The sequence below is a fragment of the Coregonus clupeaformis genome, chromosome 19 (genome assembly GCF_020615455.1).
Source record: "Coregonus clupeaformis isolate EN_2021a chromosome 19, ASM2061545v1, whole genome shotgun sequence".
Lineage (NCBI taxonomy): Eukaryota > Metazoa > Chordata > Actinopteri > Salmoniformes > Salmonidae > Coregonus > Coregonus clupeaformis.
Genome location: NC_059210.1, coordinates 46,416,492 through 46,439,925, shown reverse-complemented (window position 1 = coordinate 46,439,925; position 23,434 = coordinate 46,416,492). Strand labels below are relative to the sequence as shown.

The 23,434-nt window shown below is 47.5% G+C and overlaps 1 protein-coding gene across 1 annotated transcript in view; it reads right to left on the bottom strand.

Annotated features, from left to right (window-relative positions):
* Positions 1-23,434, bottom strand: part of LOC121532174 (transcription factor Maf-like) — a 67,292-nt gene that overhangs the window by 30,168 nt on the left and 13,690 nt on the right. Inside the window, exon 2 of the mRNA XM_041837942.2 lies at positions 22,867-22,940. Within this exon, the coding sequence (XP_041693876.2) occupies positions 22,913-22,940 (28 nt within the window). The 3' untranslated portion in view covers positions 22,867-22,912. The remainder of the gene's footprint in view (positions 1-22,866; positions 22,941-23,434) is intronic.

Here is a 23,434-nt window from a genome sequence, read left to right as displayed (position 1 = left end):
ACAAACACACACACACACACTGCTACCACTGTTATCATTAATGTTGTTTTTAATGCGTGTTCTGTAATTAATTTGTTTTGATACTGGAGACAAATCCTTAGAAATCTTCACATGGTAATTAACAATTATAGAGCATTTAATAAACCCAGAGAGATAACAAACCAATTAGTGCTAACAAGGCTCTCCAAACCTCTAAACAATTAAGCATAATTATGATACAATGGAATTAAATTCAAACGGCATAATTACCAAGGTCATAAAACTTTTATTTACAATTATTTTAAATAGACGATTTAAGAATGCACGCCCGGTCCAAAAACATTGTAATATGTGTTGGAGTTACAGTATTTTGAAATAGTTTAAAATGTCAGGATTATATTGGCTACACAGCAGAGTTGCATGTCTTAATCTTTAACTGTTTAAGAATGTCCATATTAGTTCTGATGTCTCCTTCAGTCTGCCCTAAGATAACGTCTCTCACCCCGAAGTGCTGACACCACCAGCTTTCTACACCTGCATTCATATGCACGCATGCGCATGCGCACACACACACACACACACACACACACACACACACACACACACACACACACACACACACACACACACACACACACACACACAGACACAGACACAGATACACACACACACACAGACACAGACACAGACACAGACACAGACACACACACAGACACAGACACAGACACAGACACACACACACAGACACACACACACACAGACACACACACACACAGACACAGACACAGACACAGACACAGATACACACATAGGCAATAACACAGTGACCAATTAGTGGGTCCTGGCTTTCCGTTCAGGCATGTGTCAGGAGGCCTATACAGAGGAGGCCTGCAAGGCTGAGAGGACCTCAGGGTAGACAGAGAATTACTGCTCCTCTCATACACACACACACACACACACACATACACACACATACACACACACATACACACACGTTAATTTCACTCACCATCAAAATAGCAAACAAAGGAAAACCCCAAGCATATGCTAATAGAACAAACAAGGTGCTTTAGGGGAGGTAGCTGATGTAGCTAATCAATAAGCAAATGCATAAGCATGTGAAATATGGCAGCTAACTATTATCTTTTGATCCCTGTGAAAGTTACAGGCCTACGTTGTGTGTCTGCTGTGGACTACATGGTAAGAGGGAAGCAGAGCCATCTACATACTGTAAACTCTAATCAATAGCCACACTCACACTGCACTACCTACTGTAACAGAGGATGCGCACAGCACTGGAGAAAGGACACACTCACCTTATAGTAACGTATCAAAAATGAGTGTGTGCGTGAGCGTGTGCACTGTGCACTGTGCTCTATCCTGGGAGGATGTATCTAGTGATATAGAGTTCTTGTGGAGAGATTTAGGATCTCTTCTTTCTCTCCTATCATCCTCCTTTCTTTACTCTCATCCTTCTGTACCCCCCTGTTGAGTGCCTGGCGGGGGATCTGATTTAGTGGACACACACACATGGTAAGCCCCCCTCAGACTACAGACAGATCCCCTGCTTTAGGCTCTTGCTAGCACAGAGCAGAAAAGGAGCGGAGAGGAAAAGAAGCATGACAGAACAGAATGAATGGACACCTGTCCTTTGTCAGCTTTCCATCAGAAAAGATCAGAGCTGTGATGTACTGGAGTCAAACAGCTAACTGAGAAGACATTACTCTGCCACTACAGTGTGTGGTAGGACCAGAGACAGTGGCTGTGATAGGCTCTACTATGGAGGCAGCAGATAAGATAAGTGTTCAGTCATTTAGGATGAAAGTTATAGTTATAGAGGTGTCTAAGGTTTGGGAGTGTTTTATAAATGGGGTCTGGAAGAGCAAGGGGAGAGAGAGATGAGGTGAGAGAAAGAGATAATGAGAGAGCAAGAGAGAGAGAGAGAGAGAGAGAGAGAGAGAAAGAATGGAAAAGAAAGGGGCTTCTCTGACCTTGCGGAATGAGAAATGGACAGAAGGCGAGAGAATGATAAAAGCCTGTTTCCTCTAGATCATGTGCTGTTTTTCTCTTAATTAAACTCAGTATAAACCACCTAAGTCTTTAATGCCTTTTCTTTCTCTTTCCCTATCTTTCTCCATCCCCTCTTTCTCTCCTTCTTTTTCTCTTTCTAGTCTGTCTTTAGATACTGATCAGCTGATAAGATATGCATGCTGCCACTTCCTGAACGATAACCTCCGTGTTCAGTCAGACCTCACTCACACACACACAAACACACACACACACACACACACACACACACACACACACACACACACACTACTTTGCACACACACTCTCACATCAACATTAAAAACGATAAATACAATGCTGCCCTGTTCCAATGTCCGATAATTACTGTATTTTCATCTCTTGTTGATAATTAATTGCGGAAAATATCTAAATGTGAAGATTTACTGAACAAACGGCAAAGACCCTTTTACCCCTCTTCCTTACTGTATTTTACCCTATCCCCCTCTCCTTACCCCTTACCCCTTTCCTTCCCCTCCTCCCCCTCCCTGTTCAGCTCATTATGTGAAGAAAAGTATTTATTTTCATTGATCAAAGCCTTCCCCCCTGAGAGAGGAAATGTGCAGTGTCTGCAATATGCAGTGTGTGTGTGTGTGTGTGTGTGTGTGTGTGTGTGTGTGGGGGGATAAAAAAACATATTTGGGAATAAAACACCATCTTATCTATTTACATAAAACCCAATGTGAGGAGAGGAGATTTTTTAAAAAAAAGAAAGAAACTTGCTTAATTTGGATAGCTTCTACAGATTGCATATGTTGATGCTGAAACTATCACCAGAATAACATTTCAATTAATTTGTTGCAAACTTCAACTCTGCTGACATGCAATAAAATTATCTTTCCCTCACCGCCAATAATCCATGCTTATACAAAGGTTTACATGAAAAACATCAAGAGGAAATGAAAGAAACGTAGACTTAAACGATGACATCTTTCTCTTTTGGTCATAGATCAGGCTGATCTATGACCTCTCCTCTGACCCCCATGGTGACCTCTCAATGACCCCTGTGACCTCTCTGGGACTGTAGAAATGTAGACTTGACCTCTCACGCTCCACTCTTCTGAGTGTGTGTGTGTATGTGTGAGATGTGAGATGTGAGCCCAATATGGTCCAACCCTAATAACAGTCCAGTGTTATCAGCCCCCTTTATTCACTAATGATAAAACTACACTGCAAAACATTCACTACTATTAAAAGAACTGGCACAAAATACATGAAATCCCACGAATAGAATATGCTTGTCACAGTCAGTCAATCTTTCTGCGATACTACAAACTAAACCGCTTCTACAAACTCTCTCAGCTCCAGACGTAACACACACACACCTCTGACAAGCTGTGTGGCCCTATAAGGAGCGGAGTACAGGTGAGATAGAAGGTGAGGTATGGGGTGAGACAGGTGGGATAGGAAGTGAGGTGTTGTCTCCTGTCATGATTCTAATTGGTCCAGCCAGTCTAACCCTGATAGCAGGTCAGCGCCCCTAAATCTAACAGTCAATCACTGGAGAGCACTGTGGGAATGAAACTCATGGAACACTAGAACAGATACAGTACAAGCAAATGTGAAAGACAGAAAATAATTTAAATCAATGTAAACAAATAAAACCATATTTTTCTCTGATTTGTAGCTTTTCAGTGTAAATAAAGTGTTGTTGTGAGCAGGTAGGATTACTCCTGCTGGAAGTGTCTAACATTTCTGTTCTAAAATAGACCTGTGCATGTTTGTACTATGAGAGAGAGAGATAGAGAGGCAGGCAGACAAAGATAAAGTGAGATCCCTCTCCAGGATTTGTTTCAGTACAATTGTTTCTTGAGCGGATGGTCAGGGGGCCGGAATATAATTACAAATAATTTGTAGACTGTAAATTGACTGTAAAATGCCCAAACATATATAATATTTGACTAAAACATAACCATTTCAAACCTTGCTTACATTTGCTGGAAGTGGTGTTGGAGGGCCAGTAGGAGGCACTCTTTCCTCTGGTCTAAAGAAAGATCCCAGTGATTGGGACTTTGCCCTGTATAGGGTGCCGTCTTTCGGATGGGACGTTAAACGGGTGTCCTGACTCTCTGTGGTCACTAAAGATCCCATGGCACTTATCGTAAGAGTAGGGTTGTTAACCCTGGTGTCCTGGCTAAATTCCCAATCTGGCCCTCATACCATCATGGCCACCTAATCATCCCCAGCTTACAATTGGCTCATTCATCCCCCCTCCTCTCATCTGTAACTATTCCCCAGGTCGTTGCTGTAAATGAGAATGTGTTCTCAGTCAACTTACCTGGTAAAATAAGGTTAAAATAAAATGGTATACGATTTGGTTTATCTCTCTATTATGCGTGGGAATACTTTGTAACAGATTTCCAAAATTAAAATCACTTGGAGCTGATGTGCTGGTATTTTTACAGTCTTGTATGTCCAACAATTAAGAAATAATAATACAAACCCAAATAAATTCACACACGGTCCAAATTCGGCTCGCGGGCTGCCAGTTGGGGAACCCTGCTGTACAGTATGTTCACACAGTGTGCCAAAAGTGAGTGCACTCACACCTCTCTCTCACTTGCTCCACCTCCCTCATGCCTCCTCACTCTCTGTGCCGTATGTGTGTCAACCTTGACCCAGAACGGTAGAGCAAGCACAGGAGCAGGAAAAGTGGGAGGAAGGGAAAAGGGGAGAAAGGAGAGGGAGAGGGGGAGAAAGGAGAGGGGGGGGAGAAAGGAGAGGGGGAGGGGGAGAAGGGAGAGGGGGACGGGGAGAAAGGAGAGGGGGAGGGGGAGAAAGGAGAGGGAGATGGGGAGAAAGGAGAGGGAGAGGGGGTGAAAGGAGAGGGGGAGGGGGAGAAATGAGAGAGTGAGGGGGAGAAAGGAGAGGGAGAGGGGGAGAAAGGAGAGGGGGAGGGGGAGAAAGAAGAGGGAGAGGGGGAGAAAGGAGAGGGAGATGGGGAGAAATGAGAGGGAGAGGGGGAGAAAGGAGAGGGGGAGGGGGAGAAATGAGAGAGTGAGGGGGAGAAAGGAGAGGAAGAGGGGGGAGAAATGAGAGGGGGAGGGGGAGAAAGGAGAGGGAGAGGGGGAGAAAGGAGAGGGAGAGGGGGAGAAATGAGAGGGGGAGGGGGAGAAAGGAGAGGGAGAGGGGAGAAAGGAGAGGGAGAGGGGGAGAAAGGAGAGGGAGAGGAGGAGAAATGAGAGGGGGAGGGGGAGAAAGGAGAAGGGGAGGGGGAGAAAGAAGAGGGAGAGGGGGAGAAAGGAGAGGGAGATGGGGAGAAAGGAGAGGGAGAGGGGGAGAAAGGAGAGGGGGAGGGGGAGAAAGGAGAGGGGGAGGGGGAGAAAGAAGAGGGAGAGGGGGAGAAAGGAGAGGGAGATGGGGAGAAAGGAGAGGGAGAGGAGGAGAAAGGAGAGGGAGATGGGGAGAAAGGAGAGGGAGAGGGGGAGAAAGGAGAGGGGGAGGGGGAGAAAGGAGAGGGGGAGGGGGAGAAAGGAGTGGGAGAGAAAGGAGGGGGAGATGGGGAGAAAGGAGAGGGGGTGGGGGGAGAAAGGAGAGGGAGAGGGGGAGAAAGGAAAGGGAGAGGAGGAGAAAGGAGAGGGAGATGGGGAGAAAGGAGAGGGGGGGAAAGGAGAGGGGGAGGGGGAGAAAGGAGAGGGGGGGGGGGAGAAAGGAGTGGGGGAGGGGGAGGGGGAGAAATGAGAGAGTGAGGGGGAAAAAGGAGAGGGGGAGGGGAAGAAATTAGAGAGTGAGGGGGAGAAAGGAGAAGGAGAGGGGGAGAAAGGAGAGGGAGAGGGGGAGAAAGGAGAGGGTGAGAAAGGACAGGGTGAGGAGGAGAAAGGAGAGGGGGAGGGGGGAGAAAGGAGAGGGAGAGGAGGAGAAAGGAGAGGGAGAGGGGGAGAAAGGAGAGGGAGAGGGGGGAGAAATGAGAGGGAGAGGGGGAGAAATGAGAGGGATGGGGGAGAAAGGAGAGTGAGATGGTGAGAAAGGAGAGGGAGAGGGGGAGAAAGGAGAGGGAGAGGGGGAGAAGGGAGAGGGAGAGGATGAGAAAGGAGAGGGGGAGGGGGAGAAAGGAGAGGGGGAGGGGGAGAAAGGAGAGGGAGAGGGGGAGAAAGGAGATGGAGATGGGGAGAAAGGAGAGGGAGAGGGGGAGAAAGGAGAGGGGGAGGGGGTGAAATGAGAGAGTGAGGGGGAGAAAGGAGAGGGAGAGGGGGAGAAAGGACAGGGTGAGGGGGAGAAAGGAGAGGGAGAGAGGGAGAAAGGAGAGGGAGAGGGGGAGAAAGGAGAGGGGAGGGGGAGAAAGGAGAGGGGGAGGGGGAGAAAGGAGAGGGAGATGGGGAGAAAGGAGAGGGAGAGGGGGAGATAGGAGAAGGAGAGGGGGGGAAAGGAGAGGGAGAGGGGGAGAGGGAGAAAGGAGAGGGAGAGGGGGAGAAAGGAGAGGGAGAGGAGGAGAAAGGAGAGGGGGAGGGGGGAGAAAGGAGAGGGGGAGGGGGAGAAAGGAGAGAGGGAGGGGGAGAAAGGAGAGGGAGGGGAAGAAATTTGAGAGTGAGGGGGGGAAAGGAGAAGGAGAGGGGGAGAAAGGAGAGGGAGAGGGGGAGAAAGGAGAGGGTGAGAAAGGACAGGGTGAGGAGGAGAAAGGAGAGGGGGAGGGGAGAAAGGAGAGGGAGAGGAGGAGAAAGGAGAGGGAGAGGCGGAGAAAGGAGAGGGAGAGGGGGAGAAATGAGAGGGAGAGGGGGAGAAAGGAGCGGGGGAGAAATGAGAGGGATGGGGGAGAAAGGAGAGTGAGATGGTGAGAAAGGAGAGGGAGAGGGGGAGAAAGGAGAGGGGGATGGGGAGAAATGAGAGAGTGAGGGGGAGAAAGGAGAGGGAGAGGGGGAGAAAGGAGAGGGAGAGGGGGAGAAAGGAGAGGGGGAGGGGGAGAAAGGAGAGGGAGAGGGGGAGAAGGGAGAGGGAGAGGAGGAGAAAGGAGAGGGGGAGGGGGAGAAAGGAGAGGGGGAGGGGGAGAAAGGAGAGGGAGAGGGGGAGAAAGGAGAGGGGGAGGGGGAGAAATGAGAGAGTGAGGGGGAGAAAGGAGAGGTAGAGGGGGAGAAAGGACAGGGTGAGGGGGAGAAAGGAGAGGGAGAGAGGGAGAAAGGAGAGGGAGAGGGGGAGAAAGGAGAGGGAGAGGAGGAGAAAGGAGTGGGGGAGGGGGAGAAAGGAGAGGGGGAGGGGGAGAAAGGAGAGGGAGATGGGGAGAAAGGAGAGGGAGAGGGGGAGATAGGATAGGGGAGGGGGAGAAATGAGAGAGTGAGGGGGAGAAAGGAGAAGAGGGTGAGGGGAGAAAGGACAGGGTGAGGAGGAGAAAGGAGAGGGAGAGGGGGAGAAAGGAGAGGGTGAGGGGGAGAAAGGAGAGGGAGAGGAAAAGTGAGAAAGGCACAGTGCCCTGTTTATGTATGATTTGAGAACACTTCCATAATGTCCACTAACAGAACAGAGAGAGCGAAGCAGACAGGGAAAGGGAGAGTTACGTGCTTTAGAACACACACATAATCTCTCTCTCTCTCTCTCTCTCTCTCTCTCTCTGATGTAGAGATTCCTCTGTGGCCTAGTGATTAGCAGCATGTTTCTACTCATCTCCTCCTTCCTTCCCTCCCTCCCTCCCTCCCTCCCTCCCTCCCTCCCTGCATCCGTTCTCATTGACATCATTATCAGAGACATCGACAGAGGGGAGGACTGGGAAACCAGAGAGCAGAGCTGCTGGGAATCACTTCTCCAATCATTAAAACCCTCTCTTATCTCTGCAATACCTGCCTGTTAAACACTGTGTGTAAGGGTGTGTGTGTGTGCTCAATCGGAGCACGCATTAAAGGATTTGCTGTGGTCTATTAGGAGTGTGTGTTCCCTCTCCTCCCCTCCCCTCCCACCACCTCCTCTCCTCTCCTCTCCTCTCCTCTCCTCTCCTCTCCTCTCCTCTCCTCTCCTCTCCTCTCCTCTCCTCTCCTCTCCTCTCCTCTCCTCTCCTCTCCTCTCCTCTCCTCTCCTCTCCCTCTCCAGAACCTGTCCCTTTTCCTGTGATGAAAGTTTTATCAGTCATTTAAAAACCAGTGACCAGGCTGATTCTCTGTATATACTCTGCCTGCCTGGCCCTGCTGATACACCAGGTCTGAGGAAACTGATACAGGCAATGCAGTGGTCAGCCTTGGTTCAGCCAGCCAGCCTGCCGGCACGGAACAGTAGCTTTAGTACATAAATTCACTGAGTACGGTTACATGCACACAATAATACGATTATTGTGAATAGTCTGATTAATATAATAGTTCGATTTAAACGTTTACATGTTTTCCTAATAACCCTGTTCACATGGACACATCTGAAATCAGGCTACCTGATTGGACTTTGATGAATTCAGAAAATTTGCAATCAAAATAAACGTTCTACCACAGCGAGCATGTTATTTTTGTGACGCCTATTTGATTCTGAGTTCGGACAAATACTGTTTGTATGTGAAAATTATTTCTAAGATGCATACTTTCAGTTTTTCTGACCTCACTTCACTCGTGCTAAAGAGGGAGGCTCGCTCGGCTGGTGCTGGCACATGCACAGATCAAATACACAGCTGGACCTCTGATTAAGCTGTTTACATGTCCTAATAATTTGAAAGATTGCTCAGAAAACCAGGTGTTTTAATTGGAGTAAGCTTACTTCAATTTTGACCTTACACCGATTACGATATGCAGAGTAAGGTGTGACTATTGCATACTCGGCCTACTGCCATAATCAGTTTAATATCAAATTATTAGTGTTCATGTAAACGTACTCACGGTCTACAACTGCAATCACTTTTACCAAAATAAATCAGGGACAAGTGAGAATAGTAAAAATTCCAGAGACTATTTAGAGAGAAACAGTGGCTTTGTGTACAGTAATGTACAGTAGCTGTAAAATATTGCATGCTAGCAGCAGAGAAGAGAGCCATCAGTTAAGAGCCATCCGTCAGTCTGTAGGTCTTCTCTACTGTGTACAGGGAGGAATCCGTCTAGCTAGGAGAGGGGGAAGCGTCAGTGATAAGTCAGTCTAGCAGAGAGAGAGAGAGAGCGAGGGAGTAAGTCGATGTAGACCGCACAACTGATATATAGCCTCTGCGGCTGGCTCACTCTAACTATCCACCCAGATACACCACTCTCTCAAATTGGATTTGTTTTCAAATTCTTTGTGGGTCTGTGTAATCTCAGGGAAATGTGTGTCTCTAATATGGTCATACATTTGGCAGTAGGTTAGGAAATGCAGCTCAGTTTCCACCTCATTTTGTGGGCAGTGTGCACATAGCCTGTCTTCTCTTGAGAGCCAGGTCTGCCTACGGCGGCCTCTCTCAATAGCAAGGCTATGCTCACTGAGTCTGTACATTAAAGCTTTCCTTAATTTTGTGTCAGTCACAGTGGTCAGGTATTCTGCCACTGTGTACTCTCTGTTTAGGGCCAAATAGCATTCTAGTTTGCTAATTTTTTTTGATAATTCTTTCCAATGTGTCAAGTAAATATATTTTTGTTTTCTCATGATTTGGTTGGGTTTAATTGTGTTGCTGTCCTGGGGCTCTGTGGAGTCTGTTTGTGTTTGTGAACAGAGCCCCAGGACCAGCTTGCTTAGGGGACTCTTCTCCAGGTTAATCTCTCTGTAGGGGTGATGGCTTTGTTATGGAATGTTTGGGAATCGCTTCCTTTTAGGTGGTTGTAGAATTTAACGGCTCTTTTCTGGATTTTGATAATTAGCGGTATCGGTCTAATTCTGCTCTGCATGCATTATTTGGTGTTTTACGTTGTACACTGAGGATATTTGCAGAGTCTCAATTTGGTGTTTGTCCCATTTTGTGAATTATTGGTTGGTGAGCAGACCCCAGACCTCACAACTATAAAGGGCAATGGGTTCTATAACTGAGTCAAGTATTTTTTACCAGATCCTAATTGGTATGTAAAACAAATTAATTCTCTCTCTCTCTCTCTCTCTCTCTCTCTCTCTCTCTCTCTCTCTCTCTCTCTCTCTCTCTCTCTCTCTCTCTCTCTCTCTCTCTCTCTCTCTCTCTCTATTATATAATTCAGTTAGCAAGAACACATAGCAGGAGAACATTACATTAATGTACAATACAATAATTAAATTACTATATTAAAATCATCTATTATTTTCTGTTCTTTAACTTAACCACCCATTTCTCTCTCCCTCCCTCTCTCTCTCCTCTGTTCTCTCTTCCTGTGAATGAGTGATTTATAGTGCTTAATTGCTGGCAGTGGTTCATGTGATCACATGATCATGCCATGATAGCATGTGATAAATGCAGCAGGAAAACTAAAGCCCTGCTTAAGAGGGGAACCAACACACACATCCAGGACAAACACACACAACACTTACTAATTTCATCCAAACACTGTATAAACCTTACTGCCAAAGTACTACTGTATCCTAAACACACAGCTATGATGCACCAACTCTAGTGGGTATATGAATCCCTCTTTATACCACACTGTAAAACACAGAGACTGTGACAGAAGAGTCTGCAGTGTGTAGTTACATTTACATGGAGTTAGTTCTCAGGGAGTGACCTTTTCACGCACCACACTATACATTGTTAAAATAATACATGGGGTGTCGTATCGGATAGGAAGATTGCTGTTTTATATACCATGCAGAGGGTGTGTGTGTGTTTGTGTGTGTGTTTGTGTGAGAGAGAGCGAGAGCGAGAGCGAGAGCGAGAGCGAGAGCGAGAGCGAGAGCGAGAGCGAGAGCGAGAGCGAGAGCGAGAGCGAGAGAGAGAGAGAGAGAGAGAGAGAGAGAGAGAGAGAGAGAGAGAGAGAGAGATGGGTCAATATAAATAGCAACCAAGCGAGATATAGTATGTGATCATATCAGAAAACACAGCCAAGTGCACACTGCACTTACGGAACATGCATCTGATTATCAGAGCCATAATGTGTGTGTCACACACAAAGGTGATGAGGGCAGATTCATAGAGGAGGAACACACACACATCTGTGTGTGAATCTGTGAATTATTTTATGCACGTGTGTGCTTATATATTTGTGTGTGTGTGTGTGTGTGTGTGTGTGTGTGTGTGTGTGTGTGTGTGTGTGTGTGTGAACAGCAGAGTGTGTTCAGCACTGGCCTTTCGTTATTTATCTCTGTGTGTTAGTTAGTTCCCTTGCAGAATTTAAAATGGATGTCAGGAAATAGAGGGAGAAAGATAGAATTCAGCAGTTTCCCTGCAGCCTGGTTATTTATCAAGATAACAAGCAGGAGAAGGATGTGCGCGCGCGCGCGCGTGTGTGTGTGTGTGTGTGTGTGTGTGTGTGTGTGTGTGCATGCTCTTGTGCGTGTGTGTGTGTGCCCTGTGCTGGGTCTCAGAGAGGGGAATAAACAGTGTCAGAAAGAGGGGATGGACGGCTGCAGCTGGGATATGGACGCACAGAGACTAGAAAATACATTTATATGAAGAGGGATAGGAGACACACACACATAAACACACAATAATATAGATGCACTATATGCCAAGGTGAAAGATTTATTCTGTGCAGGCATGTGCACACGCGCAAGCACACATACAGCAAAGCTAGGACTTCCTAAGTACAGGGATCCATGCTCAATAGTACAGAGTTGATTATCATTTTGGATAAAGAGTTCTGCATTGTGTAGCTGTCGAAACGGTAGTTGGGTTTTTTAATAATCATTAGCTTTTAAGCCAGGGTGTGTATTTGCAGCTAGATGGATTCTTCCTGCAGGACTGTGTATTGAGATATATCCTTAGGAGTGTTGGTATTGTGCCATGTTAACATCTCTATAGCATCAGCGCTAACACAGGGCTGCTGGAGTTTAACTAGACACGGGGTGTGTGACGATCCCGGCTGTCTGAGTCGGGTCCTGTCTGGTGACTAGTGTTCCTGCTCGTATTCTCCAGTTTCCCGAGGGTTCGGGAACGCTCCGGGGAGCGCTCTGGTTTTCCGCACCTGCATCCCATCAGCAATCTGCACACCTGGTCCTGATCATCACCCTTCTTAGGCTCTGGCCCAACATCCAGTTCCTGCCGGATCGTTAGCCATGAACAGTATGTTTGTCAGCGTATCAGCCTTTGAGTTCTAGCGTTAGTTTTGTTGTTTTGCACCTTGTTGATTTGCTGTGTACTCACCTCCGTTTTGTTCTGTCTGCAGTCTCTCACCCGGAACCTTCACCCAACCTCTGCCTGATGGTCGGCGGCTGCCGAGCCAGTACCGGACCAACCACTGCACCCTCAACAACCCATCCACGCCACCCGCTCTGTTCCCTGGATTATTCAGCTTCACTCGGACTCTATAAATAAACACTCACCTTTGTCTCACGTACCGTGTCCTGGTCTGCTTCTGGGTTCTGGCTTAGTTAACCGTGACAGAACGATCCGGCCAGTAATGAACCCAGCGGACCTGGACTCTGTTCGCCATGCTATTACCCAGCAGGAGAAGATGTTGGGCTATCATAGCACGGTACTACAGGAGATCGCGTTGTCAGTTCGGAACCTTTCTACCGGTCTGACGGAGGTCCAGAACCAACGCAAGTGTCCGGTGGAGGATCCACTACCGGTTTCACCCATCTCGCCTGCCGCTTCTGAAGCTGTGTCCATCCGTGAGCCCAAGGTTCCGACGCCGGATAAGTATGAGGGAGAGCTGGGAAGATGCCGTTCCTTCCTTATGCAGTGTGGACTAGTGTTCGATCTACAGCCCTACTCTTATGCCACAGACAAGGCTAGGATAGCCTTTGTGATTGAGTTGCTGCGTGGTCGAGCGCTGGAGTGGGCTTCAGCCGTTTGGGAACGACAGGATCCCTGCATGGCTTCATACCAGGGGTTCACGGCCGAGATGAGGAAGCTCTTCGACCATTCCGTCCGAGGGAGGGACGCAGCTAGGCGCCTGTTTTCGCTTCGCCAAGGAACTCGCAGCGTGGCCGACTTCGTGATCGAGTTCAAGACGTTGGCTGTGGAGAGTGGGTGGAACGAGGAGTCTCTGCAAGCGGCCTTTTACCAGGGTCTGTCGGAGCAGCTCAAGGATGAGTTGATCTCCTATCCGGAGCCTAGTGACCTGGACAGCTTGGTAGCTTTGTCTATTCGGGTGGATAATCGAGTCCGAGAGCGAAGGAGGGAGAAGCAATGGGTTCCGTCCAACCGATCAGCTTCTCAGGATCCAGTCGGGTCGTCAAACTGCGCGGCTCGCTAAAGTTGGGAGGACTTTTAGCGAGCCAGTTTCGACCTCTCAATACCTCTGTCAGACCCCGTTTCCCGGCTACCCTTATGAACAGGAATCAGAGCTTAGCGATTAACGCTTTTATCGATTCAGGTGCCGATGGAAGCTTTCTAGATGCCGAGTTGGTGGAACAGCTGGGGCTTTCCAAGGAGCAATTGCCGGAAGCCATTGAAGCTACCACTCTGAACGGCAGTAGTCTGGCACGTATCACGATGAGGACTGAACCGGTTAAGATGCGGTTGTCGGGGAATCATTCTGAGATGATTTCATTCTTCATTCTGCCGTCTTCCCATGTTCCTCTGGTCCTTGGATACCCCTGGCTGAAGGAACACAATCCCACGTTCGATTGGGTGACGGGCAAGGTAACGAGTTGGAGCCTTGATTGTCATGCTAACTGTCTCAAGACTGCCTGCCCCCATTCGGTTCCCAGTCAGGTGATTGAGGCTAAACCCCCAGATTTGTCCCTGGTTCCCGAGACATATCACGATTTGGGGGAAGTTTTCAGTAAGCAGAAGGCTCTGTCACTCCCTCCCCACCGACCATATGATTGTGCCATCAACCTGGTCCCTGGAGCTGTCTACCCCAAGGGAAGGTTATACAGTATCTCCCGACCTGAACGTGAGGCGTTGGAGACCTACATCAAGGAGTCCCTAGCTGCTGGTCTCGTTCGTCCCTCGTCATCACCCCTGGGGGCAGGATTCTTCTTTGTGGGTAAGAAGGATGGCTCTCTTCGACCGTGTATTGATTATCGGGGGTTGAATGACATCACGGTCAAGAACAAGTATCCCCTGCCCTTGATGAGTTCTGCCTTCGACTCCTTACAGGGTGCTACGGTGTTCACCAAGCTAGACCTACGCAATGCGTATCACCTGGTCCCGGATCAGAGAGGGGGCCGAGTGGTTGACGGGTTTCAATACACCGATGGGTCACTTCGAGTATCAGGTGATGCCGTTTGGACTGACCAATGCTCCAGCGGTATTCCAGAGTATGGTGAACGACGTCCTGAGAGATATGATCGGTCTCTTTGTGTTTGTTTACCTGGATGACATTCTGATCTTCTCGAAGGAACCTTCCGACCACGTCCAGCATGTCCGGCAGGTTCTGCAGCGATTGTTGGAGAATCGCCTGTTCGCGAAGGCCCGAGGTGGGTGTTGACGCGATGTGATATCGTTTCCGACCGTGGCCCTCAGTTTACCTCTGCTGTCTGGAAGTCCTTCTGTTTGGCCATTGGAGCTACGGTCAGTCTCACATCTGGTTTTCACCCCCAATCCAATGGTCAGGCGGAGAGAGCCAACCAGAAGATGGAATCAACGCTACGCTGTCTGGTCTCTTCCAACCCCACCTCCTGGGTCTCTCAGTTGCCTTGGGTTGAGTATGCCCACAATACTCTTCCTACATCTGCCACTGGGATGTCTCCCTTCCAGTGCCTGTATGGCTACCAACCTCCCCTGTTTCCTTCTCAGGAGAAGGAGCTCTCAGTGCCTTCTGTTCAGGCCCATATTCGGCGTTGCCACCGGACCTGGCATCGGGCCAGAAAGGCACTCCTTAGAGTTTCGGACCGGTATCAGCTCCAGGCGAATCGTCGCCGGATTCCCGCTCCCACCTATACCATCGGAGATAGGGTTTGGTTGGCCACACGGGATCTTCCGTTACGGACTGAGTCTAGGAAGTTGTTGCCGAAGTTCATTGGTCCGTTTGTGGTGGAGAAGGTGATCAATCCAGTGGCAGTTCGACTCAAACTACCGAGGACGCTCAGAGTCCATCCCACCTTTCATGTCTCCTGCCTCAAGCCTGTCTTCCTCAGTCCTCTGTTGCCTCCTCCGCCTCCTCCTCCTCCTCCTCGGATGATCGGAGGTGGTCCTGCCTACACGGTGCGTCGCATCATGGATTCCAGACGGCGGGGCCGGGGTTTCCAGTATCTCGTGGACTGGGAGGGGTATGGCCCTGAAGAGAGGAGTTGGATTCCGCGGCGACAGGTCCTAGACGCAGACCTCATCAGTGACTTCTACCGCCTCCATCCTGGCGCTCCGGGAAGTCCGCCCGGTGGCGTTCAGTCGGAGGGGGGTACTGTGACGATCCCGGCTGTCTGAGTCGGGTCCTGTCTGGTGACTAGTGTTCCTGCTCGTATTCTCCAGTTTCCCGAGGGTTCGGGAACGCTCCGGGGAGCGCTCTGGTTTTCCGCACCTGCATCCCATCAGCAATCTGCACACCTGGTCCTGATCATCACCCTTCTTAGGCTCTGGCCCAACATCCAGTTCCTGCCGGATCGTTAGCCATGAACAGTATGTTTGTCAGCGTATCAGCCTTTGAGTTCTAGCGTTAGTTTTGTTGTTTTGCACCTTGTTGATTTGCTGTGTACTCACCTCCGTTTTGTTCTGTCTGCAGTCTCTCACCCGGAACCTTCACCCAACCTCTGCCTGATGGTCGGCGGCTGCCGAGCCAGTACCGGACCAACCACTGCACCCTCAACAACCCATCCACGCCACCCGCTCTGTTCCCTGGATTATTCAGCTTCACTCGGACTCTATAAATAAACACTCACCTTTGTCTCACGTACCGTGTCCTGGTCTGCTTCTGGGTTCTGGCTTAGTTAACCGTGACAGGGTGCAAAGCTAACAAGCTAGTGCTGGGGGATACACTGCAGGGAAGAGAGGCAAGGGAAGAAAAGAGAAGACAGGAAGGAGGAGGAGACGTGTGGCTGTGTCAGTGTGTGAGGAGAGGACGAACATAGAAGAAAAGAGGAGAGAGGGAGGAGGACGAGGGTACACTGTGGGCTACAGGAAGACCCTAAGGCTAAGAACTATGATAGTTCAGGGGAAATACAATACACTAACTCACAACTAATCACTGCATCTCTCTCAATCCTGCTGTGAACACACATTCACGACCTGAAGACAACAGTGTCTCTGGGGTGACCCCCCCCCTCCTCAAATCACACCTCCAGCAACACTCACGTACGTCGCACGCACTGTACCAAAGTCTCCACTAAAGACTAATTAAAATACATCTGAATAAAACAACTACATTTGGGCTCCATACTCAAACAAGTAGAAACATGGGAGGCGAGAGACACAGCAATCCACATTAACATAATTTGAAAGGAGAAGAGGGGTGATGTTAAAAAGCTTGGCTTTAGGCATTGCTCTGAGACATTATGTATAATGTATATGCATGGATCTTACTGTCCAAGGAGACAAAGACAAATACTGCATTAATGAAGAAAAATACATCCTGTATATACACACAGTACCTCCTCACGTACACACACGTTGCTGTGTCTGTGTCCTCTAATAACCTGACCTGCCTGCTGGCAGCTTGGGAGGCACCACACACACACTCACACAAACACACAGACACACACCTGACGAGTAATGTGCTCTATAGCTTGAGCCTGCTTCTAAAACTCGCCCTCTCTCCCTTCCTCCATTCCCACCTCCCCTTTCCCCCAACCAGTGACCTCAGAATTCCTGACAGGCACAAAATGCTGAAGTATGCAGGTGTCCTAATGTCGCAGCCACACGCACACGCACACGCACACGCACACACACACACACACTGCTTTGTAATATTTCACTGAATGGCTTTAACCCTGTCACTGCCACACAATTGCTTATAGTATACACTTAGCACACACACAGAGCAACTGTGAAGTTGAAGCTGTCTTTGTCCACATTTTTATGGGGTTTTCAGAGAGTTATTTCACCGAAGTGGGGACACACACTGTGTCTGTTAGTGTTTATGAGGTCATTGTATTACAGTGGTGATGAGTTGTCAGGCTGTGAGGGTGCAATCTCAGACTCAGTGCAATGTGACGGTGATACTTCACATTGACCAGGCCTTTAAATAAGCTCTTCGATTCTACTGGGACAACAGTAAGGAAGGTCACTGTCTGCCTCCGCTCTCTCCCTGTCTGCCTGCCTGTCTGTCTGCCTGACTGCCTGTCTGTCTGCCTGACTGCCAGATCCCTCCATCCCTAATTATTTCCTTCCCTTATTCCTCCCTCTTTCCCTCCATTGCTCCTTCCACATTTCGTCCTTCAATGCCTGCTTGTCTGCCACGATTGTGAGGTTCCTCCATCCCTGCGTCTCTCCCTCCATCCCTCCATCTGTCCCTCGGTCCCTCACTCCTCCCATACTCCCACCCGTCCATCTATCTGTCAATGTGAGCCGTGGAGACAGGAGACAGAGACACAGGTTTGAGGGTCAGCTGAGAGGTGAAAGTTTGTGACCCTATCCTATGAGCACTAGGGAGCGAGAGAGGGCATGTCACATCCCAGCCAGTGCTGTCAGACACCAGACAGAGAACTGCATCCTGTCACAGACACAAGCCACAGAGACAAAAGCCTGTCAAAGACATGCTGTAACAATCCTCATATTAAGATCTGAGTGTTTTATTATGAGATGTGTGTTTTAATGAATCACAATATATAGAGGGTGAAAGACGTCCCAACAAGAAAGACTCCTCCTGAACTTAGCTAAGCTGTATGGAGCCTATAGGGGAGAGTGGGGTAAATCGAGCCATTTTTACATTCAGCATCACTCCGTCAAGGGAAATATAGTATTCTTTCTAACAAATATATTTAGATATATTTCAGGATGTTGTGTATCCCTGGAAACATAGCTTGTCCAAAAAAAGAGGTCTCTTGGCACAACCCCAGGTATGGGGTAAGTTGAGCTGCGGGACAGGGTAAGTTAAGGTGCTGCCTTGGCAGCAGCTAATGGGTATCCATAATAAATACAAATACAAATACAAGCCGCCTACAAATGTTTTTACTTAATGAAATATTAGCATTACCTTTTTAAAACCATATCTATCTTTATTTCCTAAACACAATTCAACACAATCACAATCGCTTTTTTGTCTTTTAATCATTTTAAGTATCTTTTAACACAGGCTTCACACCTAACAAACACTTTGTACTTTTTCTTAACACTTTTAACATAGGCCCTGTTGTTACCTCATATCCCAGCGATAATGTCCTGCATTACACCTGGGAAAAAAACACTTCAATTTGCTCAACTTGCCATTGGGTCAACTAACCCCATGGCCATTGGCTCAACTTACCCCAAAGCAAACATTTTGACTATATTAACCCAGACAGCTACAAGGATACACTTTCATGCCAGGTTTAGGACCTCATATTGAAGCATATAGAGACCCCAACGGATGTATAGAAACATCTTTAAATGATCTACTTTGGTTAGATACAAGCATCATGAAACCCCTAACATAATACATTAATTTGACTTGGTGAAAGTCCGTTATTTGGACCTAACTTGCTTACCACTTTTCCGTGTGTTTTCTTCCTTCACAGACTCCATGAAATGATGACCTCTTCCTAAATATTTGGTCAAATTATTACTTTTGTGTATGGTTTCCTAGAAACAAGGGTGGCTCAACTTACCCCATTGGCTCAACTTACTCCACTCTCCCCTACAGCTAGCCCTGGCTTCCACCAAAACCAGAACACACAGACTGTCAATACACAGGTTCACCAGAGGTACAGAAAACAGAGGCCAGCCTATCGACTGGACTAGCTCACTGTACAGTCGAGGTCAAAAGTTTTGAGAATGACACAAATACTAATTTTCACCAAGTCTGCTGCCTCAGTTTTTTTTATGGCAATTTGCATATACTCCAGAATGTCATGAAGAGTGATCAGATGGATTGCAATTAATTGCAAAGTCCCTCTTTGCCATGAAAAGGAACTTAATCCCCAAAAAACATTTCCACTGCATTTCAGCCCTGCCACAAAAGGACCAGCTGCCATCATGTCAGTGATTCTCTCATTAACACAGGTGAGAGTGTTGACGAGGACAAGGCTGGAGATCACTCTGTCATGCTGATTGAGTTCGAATAACAGACTGGAAGCTTTAAAAGGAGAGTGGTGCTTGAAATCATTGTTCTTCCTCTGTTAACCATGGTTACCTGCAAGGAAACACGTGCCGTCATCATTGCTTTGCACAAAAAGGTATTCACAGGTAAGGATATTGCTGCTAGTAAGATTGCACCTAAATCAACCATTTATCGGATCATCAAGAACTTCAAGGAGAGAGGTTCAATTGTTGTGAAGAAGGCGTCAGGGCACCCAAGAAAGCCCAGCAAGCGCCAGGACCATCTCCTAAAGTTGATTCAGCTGCGGGATCGGGGCACCACCAGTGCAGAGCTTGCTCAGGAATGGCAGCAGGCAGGTGTGAGTGCATCTGCACGCACAGTGAGGCAAAGACTTTTGGAGGATGGCCTGGTGTCAAGAAGGGCAGCAAAGAAGCCACTTCTCTCCAAGAAAAACATCAGGGACAGACTGGTATTCTGCAAAAGGTACAGGGATTGGACTGCTGAGGACTGGGGTAAAGTCATTTTCTCTGATGAATCCCTTTTCCGATTGTTTGGGGCATCCGGAAAACACCTTGTCCGGAGAAGACAAGGTGAGCGCTACCATCTGTCCTGTGTCATGCCAACAGTAAAGCATCCTGAGAACATTAATGTGTGGGGTTGCTTCTCAGCCAAGGGAGTGGGCTCACTCACAATTTTGCCTAGGAACACAGCCATGGATAAAGAATGGTACCAACACATCCTCCGAAAGCAACTTCTCCCAACCATCCAAGAACAGTTTGGTAATGACCAATGCCTTTTCCAGCATGATGGAGCACCTTGCCATAAGGCAAAAGTGATAACTAAGTGGCTCGGGGAACAAAACATCAAAATTCTGGGTCCATGGCCAGGAAACTCCCCAGACCTTAATCCCATTGAGAACTTGTGGTCGATCCTCAAGAGGCAGGTGGACAAACAAAAACCCACAAATTCTGACAAACTCCAAGCATTGATTATGCAAGAATAGGCTGCCATCAGTCAGGATGTGGCCCAGAAGTGAATTGACAGCATGCCAGGGCGGATAACCTGCCTAAATGACTACCGACCCATAGCACTGACGTCTGTAGCCATGAAGTGCTTTGAAAGTCTGGTCATGGCTCACATCAACACCATTATTCCAGAAACCCTAGACCCACTCCAATTTGCATACCACTCCAACAGATCCACAGATGATGCAATCTCTATTGCACTCCACACTGCCCTTTCCCACCTGGACAAGAGGAACACCTACGTGAGAATGCTATTCATTGACTACAGCTCAGCATTCAACACCATAGTGCCCTCAAAGCTCATCACTAAGCTAAGGATCCTGGGACTAAACACCTCCCTCTGCAACTGGATCCTGGACTTCCTGACGGGCCGCCCCCAGGTGGTAAGGGTAGGTAACAACACATCTGCCACACTGATCCTCAACACGGGGGCCCCTCAGGGGTGCATGCTCAGTCCCCTCCTGTACTCCCTGTTCACCCATGACTGCATGGCCAGGCACGACTCCAACACCATCATTAAGTTTGCCGACGACACAACAGTGGTAGGCCTGATCACTGACAACGATGAGACAGCCTATAGGGAGGAGGTCAGAGACCTGGCCGTGTGGTGCCAGGATAACAACCTCTCCCTCAATGTGACCAAGACAAATGAGATGATTGTGGACTACAGGAAAAAAAAGAGGACTGAGCACGCCCCCATTCTCATCGACGGGGCTGTAGTGGAACAGGTTGAGAGCTTCAAGTTCCTTGGTGTCCACATCACCAACGAACTATCATGGTCCAAACACACCAAGACAGTCATGAAGAGGGCACGACAAAGCCTATCTCCCTCAGGAGACTGAAAAGATTCGGCATGGGTCCTCAGATCCTCAAAAAATTCTACAGCTGCACCATCGAGAGCATCCTGACTGGTTGCATCACCGCCTGGTATGGCAACTGCTTGGCCTCCGACCACAAGGCACTACAGAGGGTACATCACTGGGGCCAAGCTTCCTGCCATCCAGGACCTCTATACCAGGCAGTGTCAGAGGAAGGCCCTCAAAATTGTCAAAGACTCCAGCCACCCTAGTCATAGACTGTTCTCTCTGCTACCGCACGGCAAGCGGTACCGGAGTGCCAAGTCTAGGTCCAAAAGACTTCTCAACAGCTTCTACCCCAAAGCCATAAGACTCCTGAACAGCTAATCATGCCCCCCCACCCCATCTTTTTACGCTGCTGCTACTCTGTTAATTATTTATGCATAGTCACTTTAACTCTACCCACATGTACATATTACTTCAACTACCTCAACTAGCCGGTGCCCCTGCACATTGACTCTGCACCGGTACCCCCCCTGTATATATAGCCTCCCTACTGTTATTTTATTTTACTTCTGCTCTTTTTTTCTCAACACTTTTTTGTTGTTGTTTTATTTTACTTTTTTATTAAAAATAAATGCACTGTTGGTTAAGGGCTGTAAGTAAGCATTTCACTGTAATGTCTGCACCTGTTGTATTCGGCGCATGTGGCCAATAGAATTTGATTTGATTTGATTGCAGAGGTCTTGAAAAAGAAGGGTCAACACTGCAAATATTGACTCTTTGCATAAACTTAATGTAATTGTCAATAAAAGCCTTTGACACTTATGGAATGCTTGTAATTATACTTCAGTGTATCATAGTAACATCTGACAAAAATATCTCATTACACTGAAGCAGCGAACTTTGTGAAGACCAATATCAACACAGAAAAGGTTCTGAGGTCAGGAAGTGTGTTTCTATCACTCTGAAGATTGTGAACAATTATTATAAAATCTCCAAATAAAACAGCAAATTCAACACCTATTGAAATGTGCAAAATAATTTTGTAAAATAGTGAAACCATTTTATAAGAGAAACTGACAATTATTTGGTAAATATTTTTCATAGATCTTTATGGTCAATGATGATAATCAAAAATGTTAATATTATTAATATGTACACTGAGTGTACAAAACATTAGGAACTTGAGTTGGACCCCCTTTTGCCCTCAGAACAGCCTCAATTCATTGGGGCATGGACTACAAGGTGTCGAAAGCGTTCCACAGGGATGCGCCCATGTTGACTCCAATGCTTCCCACAGTTGTGTCAAGTTGGTTGGTGGACCATTCTTGATACACATGGGAAACTGTTGAGTATGAAAAACCCAGCAGCGTTACCATTCTTGACACACTCAAACCGGTGCCCCTTGCACCTACTACCATACCCTGTTCAAAGGCACTTAAATATTTTGTCTTGCCCATTCACCCTCTGAATGGCACACATACACAATCCATGTCTCAATTGTCTCAAGGCTTAAAAATCATTCTTTAACCTGTCTCCTCCCCTTCATCTACACGGATTTAAGTGGATTTTACAGGTGACATCAATAAGGGATCATAGCTTTCACCTGGATTCACCAATGTCATGGAAAGAGCAGGTGTTCATAATGTTTTGTACACTCAGTGTATATCCTTCAGTATAATTGTACAATTGTTCGTAAAATGCGAAATACCTGTATTTGTTTAATAAGTATTACAAATAGCAATAATAAACAAACAATAAAAAACTATGAATTACTATTATATAAAACACAATACAGATTTTGTTGTGACTGTGTATACTGTACGTTTCACCTTTTCCAGAATTGTTTTAAAAGGTGATTATATGTATATTTTTGAAAAGTCATGTGTGAGTTCTGAACCAGGTGAGAAGTGAACTGAAGAGGAGAAGGAACGAGATGGCTGACGTTACCTCAGACTCCAGGTCAGTGGTCAGAGGCAGGGTTCAGGGGTCACTATCACAGATGGAGGAACTTTCTCGACGTCCTGAGGATAGAGATATTAAACGGAAGGATTAAAACACAGTAAAAAGGGCAGAAAATTATTTCACTGAAACATACGCTGAACTTCTGTAAAAGGGGGAGGAAGGTGATTAAGAGAAAGAAAGAGAAAAAGAGAGAGAGCATATTAAAGCCTCTTTATCCATCTTTAAGCAACAATGACAGCCATTAATTTCCTCGGTCATCTCATTCTCACTGAGACCAAATGGACTACCACCATACACCGCTCTGAGAGAGAGAGAGAGAGAGAGAGAGAGAGAGAGAGAGAGAGAGAGAGAGAGAGAGAGAGAGAGAGAGAGAGAGAGAGAGAGAGAGAGAGAGAGAGAGAGAGAGAGAGAGAGAGAGAGAGAGAGAGAGATAGAGAGAGAGAGAGAGAGATAGAGAGAGAGGAAGAGAGAGAGTGAGAGAGCAGGACGGGAACGACCCACAACCTGAACACTTGCTCTAGAGACTAGAGGTGCAGTAGCCTACTGAGTCCTG